The sequence below is a fragment of the Benincasa hispida genome, chromosome 1 (assembly GCF_027475165.1).
Source record: "Benincasa hispida cultivar pf3 chromosome 1, pf3_genome.v1.1, whole genome shotgun sequence".
Taxonomy (NCBI): Eukaryota; Viridiplantae; Streptophyta; class Magnoliopsida; order Cucurbitales; family Cucurbitaceae; genus Benincasa; species Benincasa hispida.
The window spans coordinates 37,142,072-37,166,084 of NC_143478.1; the positions used below are offsets into that span (position 1 = coordinate 37,142,072).

The 24,013-nt window shown below is 33.6% G+C and overlaps 1 protein-coding gene across 1 annotated transcript; it reads left to right on the forward strand.

Annotated features, from left to right (window-relative positions):
- The first annotated feature begins 21,658 nt into the window (after nt 1–21,658).
- Nucleotides 21,659–23,732, forward strand: LOC120071694 (glutelin type-A 2-like). Its single transcript, XM_039024078.2, has 3 exons — nt 21,659–21,953; nt 22,664–23,381; nt 23,480–23,732. Exons 1-3 carry the CDS (start codon nt 21,770–21,772, stop codon nt 23,598–23,600), a joined length of 1,023 nt encoding a protein of 340 aa, XP_038880006.2. The 5' UTR covers nt 21,659–21,769; the 3' UTR covers nt 23,601–23,732.
- The last annotated feature ends 281 nt before the right edge of the window (nt 23,733–24,013 follow it).

Below are 24,013 nucleotides of genomic sequence, written 5' to 3' on the forward strand. Positions count from 1 at the left end.
AATACCAAGGTAGCCTTCTTGGTAGTTTTATACTCAACTCGACACCGTCGAGGTTTTGTGCAGGCCATTCGTGTTGTTGGGGTGTTTGTGACCGAAGCGATCATTGAGTTCGAGTGCACGGTGTTTATGCAGTATAGCGATCGTGTTGGATGAGCGTTCGGGTGTTGCTGGGTTTAAGCGTTTTTTATCAAGGAGCTTGGTGATGAGTCTGCAAAAGTGTGAAGCATTTCTCCTTGATCATTTGTATTATCATGCTGTAATTTCTATAATTAATGCATAATTGTATGTTTCTGTTTATGACTGTAATTGTAAAGTTCATATATGATTGTAATTTGGAATGATCTTTCCACTGCTCATGGAAATCCTCGTGTTCGATTTCCTTCATAAACATATTCTATTTTCAATAAATATGTTATTGACGTTTATTAAATAAAACTGTTATTGAATATGTGAATTGCACTTGTAAAGTCTAAATCTAGTAACTAAAGATCCATGACTATTATATGAATACAAGAACTTTGTGTGGAGAGATAAGAGTGGATTAAGTTCAATAAATAGCCAAAATGGTCTATAGTATACGAATAAAGTTCGATATCTTATTATGGTAACACTATTGGATGCGGCTTACTCTATAGTTATTACAATTTGTTATAAAGTGCTACAATGGAAGTGATCCTAATTCGTTTATGTATTGACATGAGAAGTGGGGGCGTCCTATGCAATGAGTTTGCATAAGATCAGACCAAGAATTAAGTCACTCTTACTTTATAACGTTGTTTATTGTTTAAGACTGACTATTTCAAAGCAATGACCTAAGTAACTTGACCTTAATCCTGAGCTAACTATGAACTTCTGTTTATTCAGGATTATCCTTAGATTTGTATGGGTGAGGTTGGCTCAATAGTGTTGGCTCAATAAGCCTCCCATTTTAGGGGTAAGACCGGGTACATAGTTAGGGACATAGGGTACAAGACGGAATTCACTCCTATCCGCTTTTAGGGATAGTAGAAAGGTTATTCCCTTAAGTGCTAACTTTGGGTCTTGAACAAGGGGCCCACTCTCTCATTGGTCTGAGAGGGACTGATCTAGTGATTGGATCACAAACCTTATTCATTAGAGGATTAGTATGACTTAAGGGGCAAGATGTAATCTTAAGGTAAAACAACTTTTGACCCAACCATTGTTACAATCAATCTGTGAAGGGTTGACTTACTGATCATGGTTATATCGAGTGGACATAATATATCTACAGTGAGAGGAGTGCAACTACTGGGATTTAGTGGAGGGACCCGATAATTAACGAATGGTGGTTAATTAGGTTAAAGAGTTTAACTAGTTAATTGCAGATCATTGGAGTCCATGATCTGTAGATCCATGAGGTTCCCCTATTAGCTCATATTGGACTAAACCTTAGAACAATGTGACAAACGAATTTGAAGTATTTAAATTCGATTTTTGGAGCAAACGTTAAATATAAACGATATATTTAACCTAATGTTTAATTGTGAATTAAATATAAAGAGAGATAAAATAAGAGATATTAAAATAAGATTTAAACACAAGATTATGAATAGGGATTTGTATAAATTGGGATTTTTGTTGGATTTGATATTAAATTGTTTAATTATTTATTTAATATTAATTTAATTTTAAAATCTATTATTAGAATTAATTTCAAAATTAAATAGAATTGGTCAAAATTACATTAAAAGTCAAATTGTTGACTAGGTCAAAACTGCAATGGAAGTCAAATTGTTGACTTTAGACTTTTGAAAGTCAAAAAGTCAAATTTGTTGATTTTGGACTTTGAGAGTCAAACTTTGTCCAAGTTAGTGGAAAGATCCAACGTTTGTGAGTGGGAAATGCCAACTTTTGCATGGCTAAGTGTTGTCTTCATTTGAAGATACTTGTCCCACTAAATCCTACCTTGAGTTAGTGGATTTTTTAGTATCAAACTCAAAGTTGTATGTTTACATGTAATGGTCTTTAAAATGGAGTGTTTATTATTTTTTAAAAAATTCTTGGCAAAATTGGGTTTTGATGAGATTATGTGATAATCTCATCCCTTTTTTTTCTCTCATATCCTCTCCAAATTAGTCACTCCGGATTCCAATATCCTGTTCTAAGATCGAAGAATAGTCGGGAAGACTCTCATGGTGGTCTACGAACAATTCATGAGGAGATTGAAGGTGATTTGGAGAAGATTCAAAGACTACAAAGGTTGTATTCTTTTTTTCCCCCTTTTTCTAGTTTTATTGCATGCATACTTATCTTTATAATTAATATAATTAGAGTACTTTAGATCCGTTTTTCTTTCGTTGTGCATGTGTTCCTTCCATCAATTGATATCAGAGCATGCTTAAAGTACTCAATTTTTGGTTAATTTGTGCATATGGTGGGTATTGATTCATGTGATGAATGTTGTGCTAAAATGGATAATTTTGGCTTTGGCATCCGTTTTTCCTCTTGGGCTGTAATAATTATTGTAATTGCTCTATGTTTTATGGGCTTTAACATGTTGTGAAGGGTCTGTAAATTTGGTAGAGTCATTAGAGTCGATTTTAGGTTGTAATTTCTCGGTTCCGAGAAAGAGGATAGCTTCAATTTGGTTGAGAAAAGCTCACAGACCCGAGGGAGCCTCTTAGACCCCCTACCAGTCCCGAGAACTCGATGGCCTGACCTAGTTCGGTGAGCCTCTTAACCGCGTCAGCTGTCTGGACGCTCTGACCCGTCTGCACGCCCGACCTGACTTGGTTCATCCTCGCTTCCTCATTCCTCATGTGCACCTACTTCCTCGTTCAATCCGATCCGTCTACACGCTTGACTCGACTCGGTTCGTTCAAGCTTCCCCACGTGCCCGCTTCCGACATATGCACCGGTTTGGTGGTTCGGCCAGTCAAGATGGTCTGAACCGGTCCAATTCAATTTGGTTTAACCAACTTTGGCCGGTTTTGGGTTGTTTTACTGGTTTCAAGTTTGGTTCAAGGGTTTTACAAGCAGTTCGGGCTAGTTCGAAGTGTTTAAAGGTGGTTCGAGGCTGTGTTCTGGTTATTATTGTAATAAGTATAGCTTTTAGCTAGCTTAGGATGCCAAAACTGGTCCATTTTAGTGTGTTTATTTAATTATGCATTGTGAATGTATGAATTAAATAATTTTTCTGTTGTGTGCATATTGTATGCTAGGTAGATTTAAAATCCTACATAGGATAAACATGTAGTATACATTGTAAGTATATTACAAGTGTTATAATATATACTATGCATGTGTAGGATTCCATGTTTTGATATAAGTTATTATCTTAAATACATGGAATGAATGTTTATGTAATTGTTATATAGAAGCATATTATGGATGCAAAGCATGTCTGATATTTTTTAGTTGTTATAAAATTGGATTAGACATTAAAATCCATAACAAAGATAAAAGCATGCTCATGTAGGTTAACCACCTGTTTTAATAGTCAAATAGGTCGACATCTTGTAAAATACGGTTACAAACTCAAGCGATATATAGTCTTGTCTAAGGCTGGGGATACTTAAGTTGACGGTCTACGAAACACCTTCTACCTTGGGATTATGGCCGAATAATTGCGCTATTAACTGATTTTATGAGCACACGTGAACGGTGTAAGGTGTTAAAATTGGTTTTTCACCTAGACATTGTAGGTTAAATCTAATTATAAGCGTTATACTTAGATAAACCACATAGACTTAGGTTGTTAATTAGCTGGAACATTCCTAAGTAAAGATTTACCCAAAAAAAAGTAGAACACTTCAGTGGAAGTTTAATAAGATATATGATATGTTGTTAGAATGCTTTAGTGGAAATTTAATAACGTATATGATATGCTGTTAGAACAATTCAATGGGAGATTATATGCGATATGTTTCTTTTAGCTCTCGCGTCTCTAAGAGTTCACATCGAGATTCATGCGACCCTTCGTGTCATTCTGGAAGTGACCTTCATTTGAAAAGTATTTGCTTGAATCGAGATTGAAGTGAATAGGGGAGCTGTTCCCAGTAAATTCAAATAATAATGTTTTGATTTTAATTCTCACATACCTAAAAGAGTTCACACCATGAGATTCATACGACGCTTCATGTCATCCTGGAAGTGACCTCCATTTGGAAAGTGTTTGCATGAATCAAGATCAAGGTGAATTAGGGGAAGATTGTTCATTAGAAAATCAAATATGTGATATAATGATTTCAACTCTCACGTCCTTAGAAAGTTCACACCGTGAGATTCATACGACGCTTTGTGTCACCCTGGAAGTGACCTCCATTCGAAGAGTGTTCGTATGGATCAAAATCAAGGTGAATGGGGGAAGTAGTTCATAGTAAGTGGGTGAAAGATATGTGTCAACGTGTCCTACGGTCTCTTTTGTTGGTTTGGACTGTAAGATTCCTATGTTGCTCCTGCTGGTTAGCTTTAAGCGGCCTTTGCTAGTCATTTAACAATGGCTATCCCCTTGGAGGGTTGTAACATGGGGTTCGGAACAACTCAAACTCTATAAATGGATAGGATTTCTTAGGTCGTTTCCCAACTTTGACTCTCGAATTCGGTAGCATCGTTGAGGCCGTTAATCTCTGAGATCTAAAAATGGAGGGTTATATTTAAAGAGCTACTAAGTGTTAGTAAGTTCTTGACCAAAAATGGTAGCTAAATGAATATCAGAATATGAGTTATTCTGGGGATAATATTTAGTCAAGAATTTCTTGCTTTAGTGAAGGAGTATTTTACTGTCCTACGATAACATTTATTCTGACTCACTATAGTATCGTTGCAAATAAAATAATGAAATTTTGGGTACATTATTACTTTACTAAAATTTGATTGGGTTTAGAAGCAATTCATAAATTAGAATTTGTTTATAATTTCAGGATGTCGAATTCTTCAAATTTACTCGCTTCCGACACTTTTTAATGGTAAATCAACAAGGAAATCGAGTATACTAGTAGTTGATGATTTAGACTATGTTTTAACAGAGGAATGTCCTCTATCTCCCAATTCTGCTACTCACTAGAAAGCACAACAAAGTAAATATGATTTACTTGTCATTGAGACGTGCTTGGTGAAAAATGATAAGTTAACCTGGATAATGGATTCAGAAGCTGCTAATCATATCTGTACTTTTGCTCAAGAAACTAGTTCTTGGAGACAACTTATAGAAGGTAAAGCAACCTTTAAGGTAGAGACCAGAGAGGTTATTTCAGCTAAAGTAGTGGGAGATATAAAGTTATTTATTAGAGATAGACACATTTTACTTGAAAATGTTTATTACATTCCTTTTATGAAAAGGAATTTAATTTCTATCTCATGTTTGCTAGAACACAATTACAAAGTTTCTTTTGAATATAATGAAATGTTCATTATCTCAAAAGGTAATATACTATGTTTTGCAAATCAATGGAATAACTTAAATGTATTAAAACCAACTGAGGTAAAAGTTGTTTTAAATATAGAGATGTTTAAAACAATCGAAACGAAAAATAAGAAACGAAAAATTTCTCCAGATGTCTATCTTTGGCACCTAACACTAGGTCATATTAATCTCAATAGGATTGAGAGATTGATTAAGAGTGGACTTCTAAACCAGTTAAAAAATAGCTTTTTACCGCCATGTGAATCTTGTCCTGAGGTTAAGATAACCAAAAGATCTTATACTGGAAAAGGTCTTAGAGCCAAAGAACCCTTAGAGCTGGTACGTTCAGACCTTTGTGGTTCGATGAATGTTAAAATGAGATGAGGGTTTGAATATTTCATCAGCTTCATCGATGATTATTCAAGGTATGACTGCATTTACCTAATACATCATAAGTCTGATACACTTGAAAAGTTCAAAGAATATAAGGTAGAGGTTGAGAACCAATTAGACAAAAAGATTAAAAAACTTTGATTAGATCGAGGTGATGAGTACATGGACTTAAAATTCTAGGACTATTTAATAGGACACAAAATTCAGTCACAACTCACAGCACTTGGCACACCTCAACAAAATGGTGTTGTAAAAAGGAGAAATAGAACCCTATTGGACATGGTTCATTCTATGATGAGTTATGCTCAATTTCCAAGTTCTTTTTGGGTTCACACAGTAAGGACTACAATGTATATATTGAACATGGTTTCTTTGAAAAGTGTTTTAGAAACACCTTACAAGTTATGAAGAGGACGTAAAGGTAGTTTACTTCACTTCAGGATTTGGGGATGCCCAACACATGTGTTGGTGCAAAATCAAAAGAAGCTAGAATGCCATTCAAAGGTATGCCTATTTGTAGGCTATCACAAAGAGATAAAAGGTGGTTTCTTTTATGATCATCAGGAAGATAAAGTATTTGTATCGATAAATGCAACATTCCTAGAGGAAGATCACATTAAAAATAATCAACCTTGCAGTAAGTTAGTATTAAGTGAGATAACTAGAGAAACTACAGATAGATCAACAAGAGTTGTTGATCGAGTAGGTCCTTTAACAAGAGTTATTGATGGAACTGGTACTTCACATCCTTCTCAAGAGTTGGGAATGCCTCGACGTAGTGGGAGGGTTGTGCAACAGCCTGACCAGTACATGAGTTTAACTGAAACTTAGGTCATGATACATGATGATGGCTTAGAGGATCCATTGACTTTTCAAACAAGAAATGAGTGATGTGGATAAGGGCCAGTGGATAAAACTCATGGATCTCGGAGTGGAGTCAATGTACTTCAATTCAGTCTGAGATCTTATAGATCAACAAGAAGGGATAAAACCCATTGGATGTGGATTTACAAGAGAAAACGTGACCAAGCTGGTAAGGTATAAACCTACAAAGCTAGACTCGTGGCAAAAGGGTTTTTCCAAAGAGAGGGGGTGGGCTATAAAGAAACCTTCTTTCCGGTTGCCATGATCAGTCTATTAGGATACTCTTGTCTGTTTCTACTTTTTATGACAATGAAATCCGGTAAATGGATGTCAAAGACAACTTTTTTGAACGGCTATCTTGAAGAGAGTATCTATATGTCTCAACTAGAGGGGTTTATCGCACACGGTCAATAGAAAAAATTTTGCAAGCTTAATAGATCCATTTATGAGCTAAAAAAAGCGTCTCGATCCTGGAACATAATATTTGATACTGTGATCAAATCTTATGGCTTTGAACAAAATGTTGACGAACCTTGTGTTTACAAGAAGATTGTCAACAAAACTATCACTTTTCTAGTTCTATATGTTGATGATATTCTACTCATTAAGAATGAAATAGAATTTTTAGCTGACATTAAGGCATGGCTAGCCACGCAATTGTTCGAAATCGCAAGAATAGAATAATAGCCTTGTCTCAGGCATCTTATATCTATAAGATGTTGTCTCGATATAAAATGCAAGACTCCAAGAAAGGTATGTTGCCTTTCAAGCATGGAATTTATCTGTCTAAGGAATTGTGGCATAAGACACCTCAAGAGGTTGAGGTTATGAAACGAATTCTATATGCATCAATAGTAGGAAATTTAATGTATGTCATATTGTGTACTCGTCCCGACATATGCTATGCAGTTGGAATTGTCAGCAAATATCAGTAAAAACTTGGATATGATCATTGGACTTCCCTTAAAAACATCCTGAAGTATCTTCGAAGAACGAAGGACTATATGCTACTGAAGACACTAATTTTGACTTTCAGACCGATTTAGATTTTAGGAAATCTACTTTGGGGTCAGTATTCACTCTGAACGGAGGAGATATAATGTGGAGGAGTATCAAGCAAAGTTGTATTGCTGACTTCATCATAGTAGCTGAGTATGTACACCGAGGAGACGTGACATCACCACTGATCCTCTATTGAACAATTGGTTTATAATCCAACTAATAAACTATGTCCCTCTTTATCATAAGAGGGCGGGGCCCCTTTATTCAAGACAAGAAACCAGTACTTAAGGGAACAACCAATCTACTAACCTTAAATTGGGTAGGAGTGAATTTCATCTTGCAGGACTATGTCTGCAGCTATCTATCTGGTTTTATCCACAAAATGAGAGGCTTATTGAACATTGCTATTAAACTACTCTAAACTATACAGATCAAAAGGATAATCATGAATAAGTAGGACTTCATAGTTAACTCAGGATTAAGATCGAGTTATCCTAGGTCATCAAATTGAAATTGTCAGTTTTAACAATAAAAGGTCGTTATAAAAAAAAGTGACTATTTCGTGGTCCGGTCTTATGTAAATGTCTTTTGCATAGGATTCCTACACTCGCATGTTTCCACATAAACGATTTCAGGATCATATTGTTTGTATCAGTATACAAAGTGGGACGCATCCATAATTTCCCCAGGATGAGGTACCAAATATCACCCATATACTTATAGACCTTTTAAGCTATATACTATAACTTGATCATCCTTTATGTCTCTACATAAAGTTAAAGTATTCATAATATAGTGAAGGATTCGTTTATTAAATTTTACAACAGAGTGCAATTTCAATGATACTTTTATTGAATGAAGTCTCAATAATACTATAACATCCCAAAATTTTCAAGTGATTTGTATTAAATTATCTTGAAATATTTGGGCGTTATTTCGATAAATTGGGGCTAAAAATTTAATTTGGGAGACAAGATTAATAATTTAAAAAATATTTGTAAATAATTGGAATTTTAATTCAATTTAAAGGAAAATTGGATTAATTTATTTTGCGGAAAGTGTGTTGTTAAATTGATTAAATATTTGGAAGGATATACTTTATCTCAACTATTGGATTGTATGTTCCCTTTAAATTTAGTTTGGAGCCAAAATTAAGTTAATTGGAGAAGTTAATTGGGTTGAAATTAATTTGATAAGAGTTTTGGATTTTTTTTTATTATTTTGGATAAAGATTTCAAAATAAAGAAAAGGAATAGGATTTTGGAAAATAAGAAGGAAATGGGACATTGTGGTTCTAAATTTTATCCTCTTTAATTTTTGAGTTTGGATCCAAATCAGAGAAGATAATTAATTTGAATTGAGTTGATGATTGATTAATTTAAATTGAGAATCTTGGATTTAATTTAAATTAATTAGATGATTGATTTTTTAATTAATTAAAATATGGATTTCCTAATTAGAGAAAATGTCTTATTCAAAAAGAAAATCTAATCTATCTATTACTTCAAGTTATGGAATCCCAAACAATTTAAAATTAGGAGTATTTTTCCTCTATAAATACAATCATTCCACTCCATTCCAAACCATTCACTTCATTCTAAAGGGAGGTCAATTAGAGAGAAAAATACCTTTTACTTTCATATTTTTTTTAACCGTTCGTTGTTGTGCGTCAGCTGGTCAACGCCGCTTGTCGGATTTTTATTTGGTGAGTTGTTGATAATTTTTCTTTAGATTTCTTGATTTGTTCTTTAATACACACTGAATTTTGGGCCCCAGCTTGATTTACCTATAAGATTTGGAGCATCGATTCAAGTTTTTTTAAAGTTATTAGTGTACTATTCAACAAGTTCCGGAGTTTTGGAGCGTATAATTGGTGAGTATGAAGACTAGAAAAAATTTTGGATTAGTTATAAATGTTGGAAATTTGATTTTAAATCCTAAATTATAGTTTTTGTATGGATTTGAATCTTTGAGCGAAGTTCGGAATAAATTTGGAGTAAACAAAGTGTTTGAGATATTAATTCAAGTTTTTGTTGGAAGTTGGTTTCTTCGATTAAATTTTCGAATTTCAATTCGAGCTAAGTAATCTTATGACTGGAATCGCCTATCTGCCAGATAATAAATTTAAGATTCATTTTGTAGATTCTAAGACTGCTTACATTGAGATGCATATGGATAAGTATGTTGACCTTGGTTATGTTTTGAAGTATGTTAATTTGTTATTATGATTTGCTAGATGAACATTTAGCTTGATGATACATATTTGCTTGATGTGGGACTATGTTTTATGATGCATGTTATGTTTATGATAATGGTAGTTACCCTACCCGTAATTAGACACCCATCAGAGGTGGTGATCTCCTCCGGGATTTCACTAGAGGTTTGTGTTTTCTTTGGATTCATTAGAGGTTTGTGTTTCTTGTGGGATTCACCAGAGGTTATGATCTTTTTCGGAATTTCACCAGAGGTTTCATGTTTACTTCATAATTCACTAGAGGTTTCATGTTTGTTTCTGGATTCATTAGAGTTTCATGATTCCTTCGGGATTCACAAGAGGTGATGATCTCCTTCGGGACACCACCATAGATTTTTGTTTCCTTCGGGATTCACCAGAGATTTGTGGGTACACCTAATCTACAGTAGAGTGGGTTCAACTATTCATTAGTTAGCCATCCCATGGAAAGTAGACGTTTATGCACATCCTACTAGAGAGTGGTATCTAGAGGATATAGATGCTTAGCCTGACCCTGGTAGTGGGGTTACATACTAAGTATTTTATACTCATCTTTTTTTTTTTTTTTATGTTATGTTTTTCAGGTAAGTGTAAGGACGTACTGGCGAATGATAGAAGGAATCTATGACCATGGCAATGGGACTAGAAAGATGCTTCCGCTCATGTCTTCATGTATTAGTGTTTTAAATTTCAGTCCTGATGTTTTAACTTAGAGTTCCATTGTTGAAATTTTTATTTATAAAACTTCATGAAATTTATTTTGAACATATATTACAAGGGGACCTAGACCAAAGATTTTTAGTTATTTAGATTTTACAAAAGTTAATTATTTAATCAAATTTGTTTTGTTTAGTTAAAATTTGTGAGAAATTCGTTTTGAGATTTATGCATGCATGTAGTAACAACCTAGTATAAGTTCTAGAAAGTCAGGTCATTACAAATACTTTTATTTCAAAATAGAATATGTCTCATATATTACAAACTGCGAGTTTTAGGACATTTTCAACAATCTCTCACTTGGACTAAAACTCCAGTGATTTACAAATATATACAAATATATAATGTTGAGAAAAAAAAAAGAGAAAATACAATAAAATAAGGCATCTTTATACCCTTGATATTCTCCCACTTACCCTATATTTATGAAGCTCGTAATCCCAGTTCTACCAGGTGACCCTCAAATACTTTAGCCGTGAGGGCCTTCGTAAATGGATCAACAAGATTATCCTCAGAGGTTATTTTCATGACTATCACATCCCCTATATGTACTATCTCCCTATTGAGATGGTACTTTCACTCAATGTATTTTTTTCGTTTGTGACTTCTAGGTTCCTTTGAGTTCGTTATTGCTCCACTGTTATCAAAATACAAGGCGATCAGTAGATACATGTTTGGAACCACTTCCAAATCCGTTAGAAACTTTCTAAGCCATACAGCTTCTTTAGCTGCTTCACATGCAACTACATATTCATCTTTCATAGTGGAGTCAACAATACAACTTTGTTTGATGTTTCTCCACACAATAACTCCTCCGTTTAGAGTGAATATTGATCATGAAGTAGATTTCCTAGAATCTACATCAGTTTAAAAATCAGAATCAGTGTATCTGGTATTGATCAAATCCTTAGAACTGTACACAAGCATATAGTCTCTCGTTCTCCAAAGATACTCGAGGATGTTCTTAACAGTAGTCCAATGGCTATGTCTAGGGTTGGATTGAAAACCTGCTGACTATTTCGATTGCAAAGCATATGTTGAGACATGTACATAACATAGCGTACATCAAGCTCCCTATTACTTATGCGTAAGGAATTCTTTTCATTTCCTCAATTTCTTGAGTTGTCTTAGGACACTGTTCCTTAGACAAATGAATTCTGTGTCTAAAAGGTAGCATACCCTTTTTGGAATTTTTCATATTATAACTTAACAACATTTTGCCAATATAAGATGCTTTAGATAGCGCTAGCATTCTATTCTTGTGATTTTGAAGAATTTTGGATTCCAAGAACATATTGTGCATCTCCGAAATATTTAATTTGAAATTGCGATGCTACCCATCTCTTTACATCAGCAAGAAATCCTGTCTCGTTCCCAATAACAGGATATCATCAACATAAAGTACACAGTCTTGTTGACTATTTTTTTGTAAACACAAGGTTCATCAACATTCTGTTCAAAGCCATAAGATTTGATCGTAGTGTTAAATCTTATATCTAGGATTGAGATGCTTGTTTTAATCCATAAGTGGATCTATTGAGCTTGGAAACCTTTTTCTCCTGACCATGTTCAATAAACTCTTATGGTTGAGACATATAAATACTTTCGTCAAGATGACCATTCAAAAAGGCAGTCTTGACATTCATTTTCCATATTTCGTAATCATAGAAAGTAACAATGGATAAGAAGTATTCTAATAGATTTAATCATGGTAATAGAAGATAAGGTTTCTTAATAGTCTACCCCTTCTCTTTGAGTAAAACCTTTTATCACAAGTCTAACTTTATAGGTTTGCACCTTACCAGTTTGGTCTCGTTTTCTTTTGTAGATCTACTTGCAACCAATAGGTTTGTAACGCCTGTATCCTTACACATTATGATCCGACCGCTACGACATGCATACTTAGACTTTTCTATCATGAGAAGAGTTCTAGAGAAAATTTCAAAGAACATATCTCAATTTTATTAATTAGATAGAAAAACTATATAAAAAGTTTATTTATTAAAACACCAGGATCCATAAAACAATAGCGTGGTGGTACAAAATGCATATGCCTATAATAGTGAGTTTGATGGTTGGCCATTTGAGCGACGTCCAATTCTGCCATCTACGTTGTGTTCTTACCTACAAAGTCTGTAAAAATATAGGATGAGTATATAATATACCCAGTAAGTAGTTCTCACGTAGGGTGGTGACCAAATGCACAATCACAAGCAACATGTCATGAAAACATATGATTGGGATCGAAAACATATAACAACATGTGGTGGTCGGTTATTCTTCCAACATAAATCTCTCCGCCCTGATAGGAAGATGAGGACCTAAGCGAAAACTAACCCATCTGATGATTAGCGGGTCATGCAGTCAGTAGAGCCAGAGTCGCATCCAACATCAACCATTAGCATAAACATAATATTTGACTAGAGGGGTGCAACCATACATACCCTGCTAGTCCTAGCATAAACATAACGTAAGATTAAGCCTGGAGGGGTGCAACCATACATGTCTTGCCAGCCCTGGAAGCATAAATTTCTCCGCCCTAATAGGAAGATGAGGACTTAAGCGGAAACTAACCCATCTGATGATTAGCGGGTCATGCAGTCAGTAGGGCCAGAGTCGCATCCAACATCAACCATTAACATAAACGTAAGATTAGATTGGAAGCATAACTTACACCTAATTAAAACTTGATTTTAACGTAATCGTGAACAAACATAATGCATGGCGTCCCTTGAAGAGAAACGTGTTCTAAACATGTAATGCAATATAACAATTAACATAACCATGCAACATAAAAAAGGTACACTACCATAGAACATTTAAAGAGAGGGTGAGATAAACTACTTACCTTGACTGTGATCTAATTATTCCTTATTATTCTTTATGATTTGATCAGTAGAGCTTTCCATTTTTAAACTAAAAGGAAATTTGGGTAGCACCTTACCCGAGCTTTTCTCTTTTAGCCTCACAGAACTTCCTCACTCACACTTACTCTTTCACACGATTCTTTGTTACTGAGATTTGTTTGAGAATGGGTTAAATCTTCGTCAAAGGGTCCTCTTTATAGTAGTTTTCAGCTCTTCTGAGTGTGACAAATCATCCTACAGGTGGCTTCTTTAAAATTACCTAGGGTTTAAGGATTCCTCTTAATAAGACACCTAATCTTGTCTAACGTTTGGCCTTACGTCATCATTCTTTGTTTGTATTCAATTTTAGGGTTTTATTATGTATAATCTATAAGATCGTGGCCAAATTCAACGCATAATCCACGCTTCTGTCCAAATCTCGCTCTCTTTGTTCTTAGAATCTCGTCTCTCTAACTTTCTCGCTGGTTTGGCTCTCGCGATTTCCGTTCTCGCTCTCGCTCTCGCTGGTCGCGCTCTCGCTCTCGCTCCTGCTCCCGCTCCCGCTCTTTACTACTGTCTCGCTAAGAATCTCGCTCTCTTTACTCTCGCTATCTCCAATGTTCTCTCTAATCTCGCTAGTTTTCACGCGTGGTTGCCTTCACTTCTTATGGATTCCACTTCCTATTTTTAACTCTTTCAAATTTTAAGAGTATATGGGCATTCACCTCCAATTCTTCCAATGAGTAGTGTCCAAACAAAAGTTATCTACTGCCCGTTGTCTCCTGAATTAGTTAGCGTCCAACTTCCAATTAATCCTCCCTGATTCTGCTCCCTTATTCATTATTTTTGGATAACGAATAAATTTCCAATTTCCAATTATTCATTTTTTTTCTTCTCCTAAATTTCCACCCCTTTAAATAAAATTTCGTCTGGCTTATTATTTGACATTTAATTTCCTATATGCGTTCAAATCTGGGTCGTTACAAGGTTTTACCCCATCTAGTTGATCTACAACCTCCTAGATAGGATTGAAGTACACCGACTCCATTTCTAAGTCCATGGCTTTTATCCATTGTTTTCTATCTATATCATCCATTGCCTGTTTAAAAGTCAGTGGATCCTCTAAGCCATCATCGGATATGATGACTTCTGTTTCTGTAAAACCCATATAGTGGTTAGGTTGTTGAACAACCCTCCCACTACACCGAGGCATTCTCAATTCATGAGAAGGATGCGATGGACCAACAACTTTTGTTGATTTATATGTAGATTCTCTAGATATCTCATCTAATACTAGTTTACTATGAGGTTGATGATTTCTTATGTGATCTTCCTTGAAGATTGTAGCATTTATCGATACAAATTTTTTATCTTCTTGAAGATCATAAAATAGATAACCTTTTGTTTCTTTAGTATATCCTACAAATAGGCATACTTTTAAACATCGTTCCAATTTCTTAGGGTTTTGCACCAACACGTATGCCAGACATCCCCAAATTCTGAAGTGATGTAAACTACCTTTACGTCTTTTCCATAACCCATACAGTGTTTCTAAAATACTTTTGGAGGGAACCATGTTCAAAATATATACGACAGATTGCACTGCATACCTCCAAAAGGACTGAGGTAATCTTCTATATATTGCAGACATTCATGCAAAGAAGTTTGTTGCATGAGATGCACCTCATGCTTGGAGTTAATGAAGAGTTAAAGTGTGTTGTTGGTGAGCTAGTTCATGAAGTAAATGGAAAATCAATTTTTCCAATTTTGTGTTTTTCTTTTCTTTTTCTATTTTATCAAAATTGATTTCAAAAATAAATTTTATTTAATAATACTGAAAATATTATTAATTTTACAAAATTAATTTCATAAATTAATTTTCTTTAATAAAATTAGAAAATTAATAAATAATTATTTAAACAATTTAAATAATTCTAATTAATTTAATATTAAATATTAAATTAATTTTTAACGCAATTCCATCTTCAAATATTTAAATCACATTTAAATATTATTTCTCCAAATTCATTTAATTCTAATTTGAACACTTCAAATTAACTTATCACGCTATTCTGGAGCTTATCCATTTACGAGTTAGTAGGGGGAGCTCGCGGACCTACAAATCATGGGCTCCAACGATCTGAGATTAATCGACTAAACTCATTAGACCGATCTAACCCTCATTCGTTAACTAATGGGTGATTCCACTAAAGCCCATAGCTGAACTCCCTTCACTGTAGATATATTATGTCCACCCTATATAACCACGATTAGTAAGTTAACCCTTCACAGGTTGTTCGTAATAACGGTTGGGTCAAATCTCTGTTTTACCCCTGAAATTACCTCTTGTTCCTTAAGTTGCACTGATCCCCTAATGAACAATTGATTTATGATCCAATCAACAAATCGAATCCCTCTCGGGCCAATGAGAGGGTGAGGCCTCTTGTTCAAGACCTAGAATCAGAATCAGCACTTGAAGGGAACAACCTCTCTACTAACCCTAATCGGATAAGAGTGAATTCCCTCTTACACCCTATGTTCTCAGCTATTCATCTGGTCTTATCCCCAAAATGGTAAGCTTATTGAGCAGAGGAAATTGGTCTACTTTCATCGTTTGCAGATCAAAGGATAATCCCAAAAAAATAGGAGTTCATAGTTAGCTCAAGATTAAGGTTAAGTTACCTAGGTCATCGCTTTGAAATAGTCAGTCTTAAATAGTAAACAACGTTATAAAGTAAGAGTGACAGGTTTCGTGGTCCGATCTTGCATAAAACTCATTTGCACAGGACAGCCCTACTCCTCATGTCTCAACATGCACGAATTAGGATCACTTCGTATGTAACACTTTACAACTCTTTGTAACAACTACAGAGTAGGCCGCATCCAATAGTATTACCAGAATAAGGGACCCAACCTTATTCATATACTATAGATCATTTTGACTATTTACTCGAACCTGATCCAGTTGTATGTCTCCACATAAAGTTCAAGTACACATATAATTATCAAGGGACTTAGGTTTATTGGATTTCTTAAATATATTCAACAACTTTATTGAATTCTCAGAATAAGTTCTAATGTTTACAAACCACAAGTTTTAGGACATAAAACCCAACAACATAAACATTTACAATTAAACCAAATAGTTATACATTAAAGACTAAATTACAGCATGATTCTCAAAAGAACAAATAAGGGATCGAGTACAATACCTTTGAAGAACTCTTTTCTTCTAGTATTTCCCTCGATCGAACACCAATGCGTCCAACAGCACGAACGCAATGATCAAATCGCAAACAACATGATCTGGTAAATCCTCGATCACAACACAGTAAAACTCGATCCTTGACCCTCGAACGAAACCCGACACTATCACGAGGCTACCTTGGTATTCTCAGCGTGAGAGTCCATGAGGTGTCGACTTTGCATGGATTTGGGTAGAGGAATAGAGGAACTAGACGATTGAGTAGGTGGCAGAAGGAATAAGCCTACCGTATAGGCTTGAATACTCGATCGTTATTTTTATTTCACCATATGATAATAATTTAATTAACTTTGCAATGGCTGAAATTAGTACAGGCTTTCAGTATAAACATAAAACATGACCCAATGACAATGTTATAACATTATTTTTTTACTTGTGTGCCATCTTTTGATCTTGTAATTTTCATGACCCTTTAGCGAGTTGGACATTGTATTCGTCAACCATGTAGCCATCTTTTGATCTTCCTAAGGTTTGAAATAATAGAAAATGGTTTAACAGCAATAAACACATATGTTTATGTACAAATGCACTTAAATATTTCATGATATGAAAATGTAAGGAATGAGAAAACATCCCTACACTTGTTTACAAGCAATTATTCTTTTACAGGAATCAAGAGTACTTTCATTAGATCAAGGAAACCATCTTCCATTATTCCCTTTCTTAGAGAATCAGTACTAGTTATTCAACTGAATTGGCAAGTGTACCACCACATTCCAAGTTTAAGTATGTAACTTACAATAGTTAGATTTTCTCAAAATAAACCCTAAATGCTAACTAACCTCGATGCTATCCTTTCCAAACCAAGAGCACAAGAAATAATCTTATTTCCTCTCACCAGAGTGGTAGGTGTAAAGAATGATGTAGCAGTCTCCACTATAAGATTTACCAATATCCTTTGCAAGCAATGGAGTTTTAGCACTGCCATTGATTCGTCATATCTAGAGAATGAAAACCATCAAGACCCTGATTAAACAATCAAAACTAATCTAACCATTCAAACAACCAAAAATGGTATAATCTAAACCTCCATTTTCTCGCTTCCCTCCAGCAATGGTGGAACTTCCTCATTCATTGGTGCACTCTTTGTTAATCCCTTGAGATCAAGAATTTATTGCTTCAATAGAGTTGTTTACAAAAAGAGTACCATTTTGAATAATAATTAAAGCAAGCAAAATAAAAAACTCATTTTATCAATTAGATGTGGTAACTACCAGCTACTTTCCTCTTCCTTCCTCAGCACCTGTAGTCACTGATCCAACTGGCCAGGACTCGAAGTTGGACTTAAAAGAATGTGTTTCATAGCCTTGTATAACCCGAGTCACACAAGTTGCCTTTGGCCTATTCTGGCTGACAATAAATTCCTGAATATAAAGTATCGTTTGATAAATCCTGTCCATAAAACACATAAAGTAACAACATGCCTCCAACATAATCATATGCACAACCAAACATTCTCAACAAGTCAACAAAGTCATATGCACTATATCACTTAATAACTCATTCACACGTAAGCTATTACACTACTACATGACATCACAAATTAAAAAATTGCATAAATGGAAGAATAGAAGTTCCAAAATCCAACACAACAAATATATGTTGATTCTGAAGTCAGTAAATGAAATCTCAAATCACAAAAACCCATAAAACTTCATATTCTTTAGTTTAAATATGGATAATCAAAAATTAATACTCTAATCTGAAAATGGGATGTTTAGAAAACAGCAAAAATGGAAGAACAAATGCTCCAAAATCCAACACAACAAACAAAAGTTGATTCTGAGGTCAGTTAACAAAATCCCATGAAATTTTATATTCAAATGTAGAAATGGAAGAACAAAAAGCTCCAAAAACCCATAAAAACTTGTATTCTACCTCTTTGCATTCAAAATTACTCCTAGAAACAACTTGAAACAATTCAAACAATGCGCGCATAGTGTGCCTCTGAACTTCCCCTTCCGGCACGAACCGATCAAGAAACTTCTCATCGGCAAGAACCCTCTCCTCGCCGCCGTCAAGCTCAAAAGCACTGCTACGAAATTCCGACAACTTCATCTCTTCCTTTCTTCCGATCACTCCTTCAATTTGCTCGCCTCCTTCGAACTATTGATTATTAGAATGCAAATTATGTCTATCTATGATTCCCTTCATGCTTCAGAAAGTCAAACACAGATGGCAACAGTAAAAGGCCGAACTAACTAGTGAACAATTGAAGGAATCGAGCCAGAAATAGAAAATCCGAAATAGGCCTCACAGGAACGGGGAGGGACAGGGGAGTGAGACCAAGGGAGATAAGAAGGCAAGATGGGCTAGGGCTTGGAAGAATGTGGGTTTTTCGGGAAAGGGAAGCGTTTTTCGGAAGTGGGATTCCGATGAGGGGAAGTGGGAGGGGAGGTGTCTTTACAACATAAAAGAATACGCCCATTTTATAAAACTAAAAACTATCTTTTAAAAACAACTTTGTTTTCCTTAACGATTTAAGAATACGTTTTTCAACTTGAAAAAAGAAAATATAAAACTTAAATACCAAACAAATCCATTTGAAATAATTAAAAAAAAAATCAACTAGTTCTCATGACTTATAATTTTTTTAATTTTTAAAATTTGACTTAATTTTTGAAAACAATAATTAAAGTAGATAATAAAGTAACATGATTTTTGAAAATAATAATAAAGCAACAAATTTAGAGGTGGGAGATATTATAAGCTTAATTTTCAAATATTAAAATAAAAAAATAATTGATTAGCAAATTGGATCTAAATGGTTAGTTGTTACCAAAGAATATGAGAACAAAAAGCTTATTATAATTAAGAAATGGGCATTAATAATACTTTAACCCACAACTAATATAGTAATATATTACATAATATCTCATTACAATTGACTATGAATATTCGCATACAATTTAAAAGGAAATAATAATCTTTGATATAATCTTTGAAGTTTGAGCAATAGATAGTTTGAGATTCACCTCCACAATTTAAAAATAAATCATTTAAATTTTACTATTTGATCATCATTTTGATTTTTTTTATAATTTAATTAGTTTTAAAAAATTAAATTTGGAAATACTACTTTGGTCCATTGTTTTCTTGTTTTATTATTTGCTTTCTAAAAATATTTTTAAAAACAAGTCAAATTTTTTATAATTAAAAAATAAATCCGTTCGATAATGATTTTGTATTTAGATTTATATTGTTGAAATTTAATGCTTGTTTTCCTTTCAACTTTCATATTACATGTTTCAGTTTTCTTATTGATATGAATACACACTTAGTTATATTCTTTAAAAAAATAATAATAAATTGATTTTTTTTTTGTCGTTTTCAATTTTTTTTTTGTTGTTTTCTAAAACATGTTGGTAAAAAAATAGATGACAAAACAAATAAACTTATAGGAAAAAAAATATGTATATAAGCTTAATTTTTAAGAAAAAAATGATAAATTGAATATTAATAAAAAACTACGTAAGCCTCATTTATTATTTTTTATTTTTAAAAATCAAGTCTATTTTTTTTGCGTAGTTTTATTTTTTAAAAATTAAAAGAGAATTTTTAACTAGATTTTAAAAACAAAAATTAGTTTTTAAAAATATTTTAAAACTGACTTGATTTTTTGAAAATATTGGTACGATATAAATAACATGACAAAAGATTTAAAGGCAAAAAGAGTAAATATAAACTCAAATTTTAAAAGTTAAATAATTTCCAAATAGACCGTTATTTAAAATATTTTATTTTGTTTTTAAAATTTAGCATGTAATTTAAAGAAATGTAAAAAGCTTGGAAAAAAAAATGCGACCAAACGTTTCAAAAAGCGAAGATCTATCCAAAACAAAATAGTTGTCAACTGTATTTATTTATTTTTATTCTTTTTCTATTAAATAAATTTAACCTGTACCGATTTAAATAAATAATTCAAAGATAAGCATAAGATCCCATCCGATCCACATCATGGACATATTTACATGATTAAAAATATATTTTATAATATCTCTTTTTTTTCTGTCAAATCTTGTATATCTCCATTGATATACGTTAATAAATATGCTGTTCAAATCTCTTATTTATTAAACTTTGTACCCAGAATTTAAATATTAAAAAAAAAAAAAACTGAGGTTGTTTCAATTAAATTTGAAATGTTTCGTTTTAATTTTGTTTTTTCAAAACAACCCTTGAATATATCATTTAAATTATTATACGCTCTACCATTATACCTCTTATATAGTTAATTAATTACTTAATAAAGAAAAATACAAGCTAAGCTAATTAACCCATGAACTATAAAAAGAAAAAAAAAATCTTAAAACTTGAAATTTGCTGCACGTAATTGCCAATAATTTCATTTAATTTAAAAAACTAGAGCGAAGGATTGACAAGAATTTTTATAAGAAAAATAATTAGGTACAACTTAAATGTATACATCTCCTATTCTCCTTGCATACCTTCAATTATGGAGGAAAAGTTTTTTAAAAAATAATTAAAAAACATATTCCACGTGTCTTCTTGTTGTTGGACACTTAGATAAAATACAAACCCATTGAACATATTCTGCATTTATAATTGGGATGTTGCAACTTGTGGTACCACGTGGATAGGAAAAATGTTGGCGTCATATGGAAGCACACGTTATGGAATGGAAATATAATTAATTAATTTGATCTGTTTTTACTTGACATGGATGACTTCTTAGGTTTTTTCCTTAGTTCCGAGTGTCTCTCTTTTATTGTTTTTGGGCAGAAGGAAGAAACCTTTCTCTATGCGGCAGTGAGTGTAATTTGAATAGACTGTGTATGTTTTTTCCTTAGTTTTGAGTGTTTCTCTTTTATTGTTTGTTTCAAGTTATCGAATTGTGGTATTTGATTCAAATAGTTCGTATTAAACTATTTAAAAGGAGATTTATAGTGTGAATTTTGTAATCATTGTAATCTTCATCATAGTAGAACCTGAACAACTGGATTGTAGAATATTTTATTCTAAATTCCCAACAAAAAAATTGCTTTATATACCCCACGAGCTAGAGAAATCATACCAAAACAAACCCCGTTGTCCAATTATTATTTCTCTACAATCATCAAATAATGGAGGCGATGAGTCCAAAGCCCTCCTTTGAGGGAGAAGCTGGTTCATATTACAAATGGTTGCCTTCTGACTATCCCTTGCTTGCTCAGACCAAAGTCGCCGCCGGCCGCCTTCTCCTCCGCCCTCGTGGCTTCGCCCTTCCTCACTATGCTGATTGCTCTAAATTCGGCTATGTTCTTCGAGGTATCTTCTCTCTCGCTAGCTTTCTAATATCGACTTTTACGTTCTATTTTTTTTCATTCGACCTTTTAGATGTGAAAATTCAAATTTCTTGAACTTTCTATTTTTCTTCATTGATATTGACTTTTAGAAGTGAAAGAACTTTCCATTTTTTTTATTGATGTCAATTTTTAGAAGTAAAAGTTTAAATTTTCTCAAGCTTTCTATTTTTTTTTTCATTCATATCGACTTTCGCTTTCTATTTTTTTTTTTTCATCATGGATATCGATTTTTAGAAGTGAAAGTTCAAATTTTCTTGATTCGTTTGATGACTATTTGATTTTTAAATTTGAAACTTCTAACATTGATACCATGTTAAATCTAAGGTTTATAACGTCGATGTTGATGGGTATATCGAGATCTTAATTTTATGAAAATTCAAAAAGTAAATTTAGACTAGTAAATAAGTCTTTTATAATTTTAAATAAGTTAACATGTCTATTATTTTGTTGCTTACTTTCTTTATATTTCATGGATTTTTCTACCATATAATTGAATATAGATTCATCCCTCGTATCGATGTCGAATTCATAGAAATATAAAAATATCTACATATCAATAAAAATTTAATACTATAGCCAAATCATTGATTGATTTTAAAATTTAATATAATAGATGATGATAAATTTAATTATATCAACTAGACCTTGATAAATGTTGTACGATACTTTTAGGTGAGGATGGAGTTGCAGGATTCGTATTTCCAAAAAAATGCAACGAGGTGGTGGTGAAGCTAAAGAAAGGAGATCTAATTCCGGTGCCAACCGGAGTCACGTCATGGTGGTTCAACGACGGAGACTCTGATTTAGAAATCATCTTTTTGGGTGAAACCAAAAGCGCTCATGTCCCCGGTGACATCTCTTACTTCGTCCTCTCTGGCCCTCTCGGCCTTCTACAAGGCTTCTCGCCGGAGTACATCGGAAAATCCTACTCTCTAAACAAAGAAGAAACAACCACACTTCTCAAAAGCCAACCCAATGCCCTAATCCTCCCCGTTCAACAATCCCAATCCCTTCCCAAACCCCACAAACACAGCAAACTAGTTTACAACATTGACGCCACCGTGCCGGACATCAGACCCAAAGTCGGGGCTGCCGTCGTTACAACGGTGATGGAATCCAAATTTCCGTTCATTGGCCAAACTGGTTTGACGGCAGTTCTTGAAAAGCTCGACGACAACGCCATCCGGTCGCCAGTGTACATCGCTGAGCCGTCCGATCAACTGATCTATGTGGCTAAAGGATCGGGGAAGATTCAAATTGTCGGACTTTCGAGTAAAATTAATGCAGAGGTGAAAATGGGTCAGCTGATTTTGGTCCCCAGATACTTCGCCGTCGGGAAAATCGCCGGAGAAGAAGGCTTGGAGTGTATTTCCATGATCACAGATACTCAGTAATGAAAAGCTTCGACTTTTTTTTTTTATTATTATTTTTTTATTTGGGTTTTTTCTGAATATTAAAAATTAACATCTCTGATATTAAATTGAACAGTCCTTTGGTGGAAGAATTGGCCGAAAAGACGTCGGTTTTGGAGGCATTGTCGCCGGAGGTTTTTCAAGTTTCTTACAACGTCACGGCGGAGTTCGAGGAGCTCTTTAGGTCAAAGGTTTAACGAAGACTTGTCTTTGGATGAGAGACAATAATTGATTATTGTATTATTATCATTTAATCATGTATTTGATTTGGTCTATGTTTGCAAATGTATTTCCATGCCAATAACATAATATAATATTTGTTTGCCAAATGATTGATGGAGTCCGTTTAAATTTCTTATGGAACTAAATCATTATAAATTTTAATTTATAAATCTAAATTATTATATATTAAAATTTACAAATTAAATTATTGTCAATTTAAAAATATGAGGTAAATTGTTACAAATGACTAAAAATCAAGGATTAAATCATAATTTCAAAAGTCAAAATAAACTCAGTTTAATAATAATTAGCATGATTTTCTTTCTAGAGGTCAGGGATTCAATCTTCATCCTTACAATTTGTTGTCCTTAAAGAGAGATCATAATTT

Bases quoted from the DNA above. Each gene is read 5' to 3' on its own strand.
- LOC120071694 (XM_039024078.2), top strand. From the start codon at position 21,770: ATGGAGGCGATGAGTCCAAAGCCCTCCTTTGAGGGAGAAGCTGGTTCA. The intron at 21,954-22,663 runs GTATCTTCTCTC...CGATACTTTTAG, and splicing joins ATTCGGCTATGTTCTTCGAG to GTGAGGATGGAGTTGCAGGA. The intron at 23,382-23,479 runs GTAATGAAAAGC...TAAATTGAACAG, and splicing joins TCCATGATCACAGATACTCA to TCCTTTGGTGGAAGAATTGG.